This window comes from Cariama cristata, unplaced genomic scaffold (assembly GCF_000690535.1).
Source record: "Cariama cristata isolate BGI_N322 unplaced genomic scaffold, ASM69053v1 scaffold1174, whole genome shotgun sequence".
Taxonomy (NCBI): Eukaryota; Metazoa; Chordata; class Aves; order Cariamiformes; family Cariamidae; genus Cariama; species Cariama cristata.
The window spans coordinates 3663-11340 of NW_009613262.1; the positions used below are offsets into that span (position 1 = coordinate 3663).

General features: G+C 47.2%; 1 protein-coding gene across 1 annotated transcript; it reads left to right on the plus strand.

The window, feature by feature from the left end:
* Positions 1 to 520: 520 nt before the first annotated feature.
* Positions 521 to 6058, plus strand: SLC35F4 (solute carrier family 35, member F4; the record flags this gene model as incomplete). Its single annotated transcript, XM_009698930.1, has 4 exons — positions 521 to 646; positions 1892 to 2084; positions 4501 to 4590; positions 5609 to 6058. Coding segments are annotated over 4 exons (651 nt in total), but the record flags the coding sequence as incomplete, so codon positions are not given.
* Positions 6059 to 7678: the final 1620 nt, after the last annotated feature.

Here is a 7678-nt window from a genome sequence, read left to right on the forward strand (position 1 = left end):
CTTCATAAAGGAAATTGATCATGCCTGTCTGAGAAAGCTAGCAGGGCTGTTAGGAAATACCGTGCACAGCCGGTATTCCATAATCCAGGCATCATTCTCCTGGACTGATGTCCAGGAAGGTTGGCCACCTGAACGTTTGCTTTTCAAGTCAAATTGGTGACGTTACTAAATATTTCTCTTGTTGTATGGTAGAGCATAATGTCTTAAAATTTCTTGATCTTGGATTCGTATCTCCAAGGTGGCTGTTTAGCTTATAAAATACTTAATGATGGATGTTCTGTCAGTAGGTCTCAGGAGAATTTGCAATGCTGTAGATCCATATCACTATCAGTGCATACACTTTCATTATGTTTTACATCTCTCCCAACCATACATAATTTTCCCTATTTAAGGGAAAGCAAGAAAGCTTCAAGTCAGAGCAAGTAGCTAGTGACACTCATTAAAACCCCTCACAGTGATAATCTCTTTCCGTGTAATGAAATTTCACTGAGCTTTACGTTGCTTTGCTTTGTCTGTGCAGATAGTTGCAGCAATAATGGCAATCACAGGAATCGTAATGATGGCATATGCAGATGGTTTCCAGGGTGATTCAATTATCGGGGTAGCATATGCTGTTGGATCAGCCTCTACATCTGCATTGTATAAGGTAGGTCATAACTGTTTATTAGTATTCTTATATTCTTTAACATTGGATGTTAAAAATGCATGAATACAAAGCGAATCACTAGAAAATAAATGTTTTATTTCATTCATCCCTCCTACGTCATTAATATTGTGACCAGGTGATGTCACGGTGTCAGGAAATCTACTATGAGGGTAATTAGTTGTTAGCTGCCAAATATTCAGAATGACTTTCCTTTATGAACCTTTAATGAAATCTCCCTTACTACGCTGCAAGGAGTTTAGGATCATGTTTTAATCGTTTCCTGCCACCGCAGTTTATCGACGCTGTCTCGAAGGGGCTTGCTATACGCATCAGGGTGGAGAGCCTGAATGCGGGTAGCGCCGCGTTCACCGAGCGGGGACGGACAGCTCACCCCCGCTCTGCACTGCAGCTCCCTTGCGTATTCGGCGCTGGTGCTGGGCTTGGAGCCCCTGTGCCTGCCTGGCGCAGGCGATGCGTTAGAGACAGGCAGGGCTTTGCCCCCTGCTTGAAAGTCGTGGCTGCTCTTGAAGGTGAGGGATGAAGAAGGTAGGGATGTGTCCGAGTTAGAAACAGGTTGGGCCAAACGTGGCTGTGTTTATCGTCAGCTCGGGGAGGGTGAAGTGTGTGTAAAGAGAGGCAGAAGTTTGGAGTTAGTTGGGAGTGGGATAAGAAGTTGCCTCGCAGCTTTAGACTTTGGCTCGCTAATAAATTTGTTGTGACCGTTCACCAGTCACTCAAAGTGCATGAATTTAGGCTCATGTAGGAAAAATCCTCTATGAGGCTTGTGCTGGCTGTGAATCTGAAGTGAGTCCTTCCAGGCTGGGCTTTCCTCTCACAGCAGGTTCATCTGTGGAAGTCACTGGAGTTCCCTCGCAAATCCTAACAGTGCCAAACATGGCCCAAATCCTGTAACTTTATTGCACGGATGGTGTCGTCCTTGGGTTCTTAGCTTCACTTGCTCCTCATGGTATTTTGTATTAAGTTTTGTTATATAGACTCAGTGGTCCTCACAGTAATAACATGGTGTCCCCTCTCTGCGCTAAAATGCAGGAAAGAGCAGAAATGGGACCAAAGTTCCCCTTGCAAAACTCTCCTGTAGGAAAGGACTGGGTTGTGACACGCTGGCCTGGTCAGGGCTGTGCCGTGCTCCACTCTCCCCAAGGGAGTGGAGACTCTGTGCAGGAGAACTTGGCTTCCCATGACAGGCACGAAGGCTAAAGCCCTCCTCTCTCCTCTCCTTTGCAGGTTTTGTTCAAAATGTTTCTTGGAAGTGCGAACTTCGGGGAAGCGGCTCATTTTGTTTCTACCCTAGGCTTCTTCAATTTAATTTTCATCTCTGTTACCCCGATCATACTGTATTTTACAAAAGTGGAGTACTGGTCCCCCTTCTCTGCTGTGCCGTGGGGTTACCTGTGTGGAGTAGCCGGCCTCTGGTTAGGTACGTGATAAAAAAAATTTACTCATTTTTCTACCTCTTCTCCCCTCCCCGCCCCAATACAAAATTAGCCTCAGGCACAAACAATTCCCTCCTACCCCTTAAGCAGCAGAGCTCCGTCAGAGATTAAATCTGATCCCAGTGCAAACAGGTACTCCTTGAGAAATTATTCCTATTTTTCATAAGAAGCCTTAGTACTAATATTAATAGCAGAGGATAAACGTGGAAGCAGTGATACTGATTGTCCACTTTTCATCTTCACATTCCTACCATAGTTTGAGCAGTATTTCCCTGTCTCTGGCACAGCTTGATTGCTATAAATCCAGTTCCAAAGGGCTGCCTGTACCCAGTCAGTTCCTGGCGTGCTCCGTAGGGTGTGTGTGCAGTGACACGGGGACCCACGGCTCTGGGACACCTTTCGGTGGGTGCTGCAGGGCGCTGGGCAGAGCTCACACAGCTTTGCCGTAGCCTACAAAGGCTGGTGCTGTTTTATTGCCTGCGGTCTTCAACTCCCCTCTGCCCTACCATGATGCTCCCTCTTTCAGAGCCACAGTTGCTCTCCTCTAGCCAGGCAGATTATCTGTTGGATTCAGCCCATGGGCCTTTTAATTTCCAGGTATAACAACATCCTTTCTTTCAGTAAAGTCTCTATTATTTCATAATTGAAGAGGGGTTTTTTTAGTTTTTGTTTGCTGTGAGCACTTTGAATCACAGAATGGGTGATGTTAGAAGGGACCTCTGGAGATCATGCAGTCCAACCCCCCTGCCAAAGCAGGGTCACCTACAGCAGTTGCACAGGATCACGTCCAGGTGGGTTTTGAATATCTCCAGAGAAGGAGACTCCACAGCCTCTCTGGGCAGCCTGTGCCAGGGCTCTGCCACCCTCAAAGTACAGAAGTTCCTCATATGCAGATGAAACTTCCCGTGTTTCAGTTTGTGCCCGTTGCCCCTTAAGCTGTCACTGGGCACCACTGGAAAGAGTCTGGCCCCATCCTCTTGACACCCGCCCTTAAGGTATTTACAAGCATTGATGAGATCCCCTCTCAGTCTTCTCTTCTCCAGGCTGAACAGACCCAGTGCCCTCAGCCTTTCCTCATCAGGGAGATGCTCCAGGCCCCTCATCTTCATTGCGGTCCGCTGGACTCTCTCCAGTAGTTCCTTGTCTTTTCTGAACTGGGGAGCCCAGAACTGGACCCAGCACTCCAGATGTGGCCTCACCAGGGCAGAGCAAAGGGGGAGGAGAACCTCCCTCGACCTGCTGGCCACACTCTTCCTCATGCATCCCAAGGTACCATTGGCCCATTGGCCTTCTTGGCCCCAAGGGCACGTTGCTGGCTCATGGCTAACTTGTCCCCCAGGACTCCTAGGTCCTTCTCCGCTGAGCTGCTCTCCAGCAGGTCAGCCCCCAGCCTGTACTGGTGCATGGGGTTGAGCATTGAAACGTCTCTAACCAGAACTGCAGCTGGTCTGTGGGCACCTGAAGGGACAAAAAGTAGGGATAACTTATCACTCAGCAATCTACCCAAGTGTAAGCCCAACTAGGAGGGAACAGCCTTGTGGAACAAACTTACTCCTTTTACGTAGAGGACTCAGCAGGACTGGTGGTGGGTGGTCGGGGATGGGGGCAGCTGCATGCTGCTCTCTCCCCATCATTGGGCTGCCACAGCCCACAGCACCAGCCCCTGGCTGCAAGAGCACCCTAGGGAATGGTATGAAAGAGCAGTTTTTGCAGTTTGCTTTGGATCTCTCATGGAAATTGGAGCTGGCTGGGAATGCTGTTGTGTAAATAAATAAATAAATAAACCCAAACCCTAATCCATAAATTAAAGATGTTGAACATTTGTACTTCTGTCAGCTTTCATTTTGCCTTCAACATGGCAGCAAGACCATGGTCTTACTCCAATCTACTTAGTTTGCAGTTACCTTCATCAACTAATCATATTTAGTGTCCTTTAGAGTATGAGTTCCTGCTTCTGTCACCTTTGGTGTGTGGTCCAGCTAGAGGGGCGTGGGGCCTTTCGTCAGTGAAATGTCCTATTAAGACAAGGACAACACAGCCTCAGCCAAGACGGGAAGCTGGGATCACCATCCTTCTGGCAGGAGGAGACATGATGGCTTATGGCAGCAAAACTAGGTTGTTGGTATCCAATTAAAGCTTGGACAAAGCTGTGAAATACAAGTGTGATAACTTTGGTATTACAGTTTGTGAAAGGACATACAGCCCTCCCTCTTCCTCCATGCAGAACTTCCCCTCATTTCACACTCATATGTGAAAAATAAGAATCAGTTTGTGACAACTACATCATTGTGGTGTGTGTACTGAGCCTATATCATACTTGTAGGGTGAAGGTGGAGGATAAAAGTCTCACTGTAGTGTTTTCCCCTGTAATCATGTATTATTTTCTCTGTTTTTCCCTAGCTTTCAATATTCTGGTTAATGTTGGAGTCGTGCTTACATACCCCATTCTCATCTCTATCGGCACAGTGCTCAGCGTCCCTGGAAATGCAGGTACAAGTACCGTGGTTGTTGGGTGGAAAAATAAGCCCATGGGCATGCAGACAGCAGAAGCAGTTTATTGTCTAAATAGTCAAAATCTTATCACATATTTCAAAATCAGTTCAGTCTCCTTTGGCTTCCACGGATGCTCCTCGTGATGATGGGTATTTCAGCTGATGAAAGCGTTTATTTTATCTTGCCTCCTTTCTCTGGGAGTGATGAGATGTGTCCACACCATGCAGAGGAGAAAGCAGGCTGAGCCCCAGCCAGCAGCCCAGAGCTGTTGGTTGCTGGTGAGAGGTGGCAGGGTCAGCCTGCTGCTGCTGCAGCTCAGCACTGTGCTGTTGACTTGCCATGCAGCCGCAGGGCAGGGTGTATATGTGGAATTTTACTCCAGAGTGCTATCTTGTTGAATAGCCTCTGTCTCTGCTCTTCCAGTCTTCTCCTCCACCCTCTTAGCCTCGCCACTCCAGGTACTTGAGCACGTTTTCAAAGACACATCTATTTTTAGGGGAAGGTGGGTCAGAGCTGCGAACCAGTCAGTACCCATAAGAGGCTGCTGAAGGGCTCAGGTGTGCTTTTGTTGCTGGTTGTGGAGTTGGGAGGCTGGACCTGGAGGCTTCAACTCCAGCTTTCTGAGCTGCATGCTGCTCTCTCCCCATCATTGGGCCATGCAGCCCAAGGAAACACGATGCTGATGGAACCTGCTGTAGATGAAGAGTTACCATAAAGTACCTTCCCTCTCAGAGCAGAAGTGGAAACCTTGAGGCTTAGATGGGCCCTACAAGGCTTCCTCGGAGCCTGCATGAAGGCAGTGAGGCATGGAGGAGACGCGACACTTCCAACACTATGCTGTCAGGTCCAAGCTGTTCTCTGAACTCAAGGAGCTGGTCAGTCTAGAGGATGGAGAGCAATGGGGCCAGTGTCACAGCCAGAGTGCAACACGCAGGTTACGGAGATGTGCCAGGCTGGTCTGATGCTGTAGCTCATCCTGCTGCAGTTTTGACAGCATTGTTGTTTTTCTTCACAGCTGTGGACCTGTTGAAGCACAAAATGATCTTCAGCGTGGTGAGGTTGGGAGCCACCATCATCATTTGCATTGGGTTTCTGCTCATGCTGCTCCCTGAGGAATGGGATGAAATAACCCTGAGGTTCATCAACAGCTTGAAAGAGAAGAAAAGTGAGGATCATGCCGACGACATCACAGACTCCAGCGTACACACGAGAAGCAGAAGTAGAGCTAACGGGACAGTGTCTATACCACTAGCATAGGGCTGGTGGACTGTAACTGCACGTAGATGTATATTCTGTGAATATAGCTTAAATTTCCTCACTACTTGTATGCTTAAAAATGACATTTACTCTGGACTGGGGATGAACTGTAAGATAAGAGACATACATCTATAATAAATGTTTACATTTATACACTTATCAAGGAACGGGTGTAAATAACTACAATAAAATGTTTTGTAATAAAAAACATTTAACCTGGTGTCTTACTGAACTGGTGGGTTTAAAATACGGATCAAGTCTACATCATTTATCTCCTTTTGCTGGCAAAAGTAGAGCCATACTCAAGGATACAAATCTTGGATATTTCCAGCTAAATATCAAAATTGAACGAGTCGACTTATTTTCAACAAAGTGACCTTTAAGTGAGGTAGTAGTTTTGGAAAGCCACTTCAAACCTCTCCTTTCTGAAAAAGGCCAATGTTCACCTTGATATTAGGAATTATCAGAATAAATATCCTGTGATGTGCAAAACATTAATTTTTCATTAAGTTACATTGTTGGGAAATATGTTATGAAAACTAGTTCACACATAACCTGAACACGCTACCGTGCTGTTAGCCTGGAGATGCGGCTAGAAGAGAAAAGTCGATTGCTGAATGTAGAAAAACAGCATGTTTACGTGTTGCCAATTAAGCGAGTTTTGCTTGTTTGTAGATCTGTAGGATTTCTACCTGCCCTAGTCACCCAAACTGAGTAACTGAGCTGATGTTGATCACACCCTCGACTCCAGGACTGCTGCTGCACCCTTAGCTGGCTTCACAGCTTGTCCCAGCCTTTGCTAAAGAACTGACACCACTCGTGACACCCATGGTTTGCTCCAGCCTGTGACCGTGTAGCTGCAGATGTTCTACAAACCTGAAACCAGCCATAGCTTCACCAGGCCCCATCCCTAGCCCCGCATCCCTCCCAGAGCCGCACTGAGCTGTGCCTATTTCCAACACCACCATTCTAGCAGTGGTGCTGGATTTTGGGTGCCTTTGCTAAAGACAAAAATAACCTTATTTATCTCTTTTTCTCCCAGAAAAGCTGCGCTCCTAGCTGAACATCAACCTTCTCATGAGAGACTGAACACCCCAGATCGCCAGCATCCCTGGGAAACGTCAGTTCCTATTTTCTAGAGCTTTGGGCCAAACAAATATTTTTCTTAACTTTCACTATGGAAAAGCCTTTCGAAAGCCAAACCAAACCAAGCAACCTACCCTGTTCCTTCCTGAAGCCTGCCACTGTGTAATTTAGGCTGGCTGTTCCCTCTTACAGCATTCCTAGGATCAACCGTGCAAGATTACTTTTATTTGAGAGCAGTTGATATGCGGACAATCATTTTTTTTCCTTTTTTTTTAAAAGGAAGAATAGAAACAACTGGGAAGTATCACAGATTTCTGAGCTCTCCTGGCCTGCCGACTGCTTGTCAGTTTGATTAGCAGCTCGCAGGAGGGGGAGTTTGATGGTATTTCTGCTAGGAAAAAAAAGCATTAGAGAAAGGAAGTGTTTGTTATTAATAACACCAGTTACATGATGGCAACAACTGCGTTTGTTACTAAAATAACACCAAGAGCACACCCAGCACAAAGCTGTGGTTTATATCTTGGCTGATTGTCGGCTCACCTCTCCGCGAGCACGTCCTGGCTGGCGAGTCCTGACGAACCCCTGGTACTGCACTGGTGTATGTGGGGGTCCCCTGTGAGCCCCACGATTTGGAGAAGCGGCCTGGGGCATGGCTGGTCCCAGGAGCAGAGGTGGCAGCCATGGGGCTGGAGGGTGGCGGGCAGACCCCCCATGGCCATGAGGGCTTAATACCGCTGCAAAC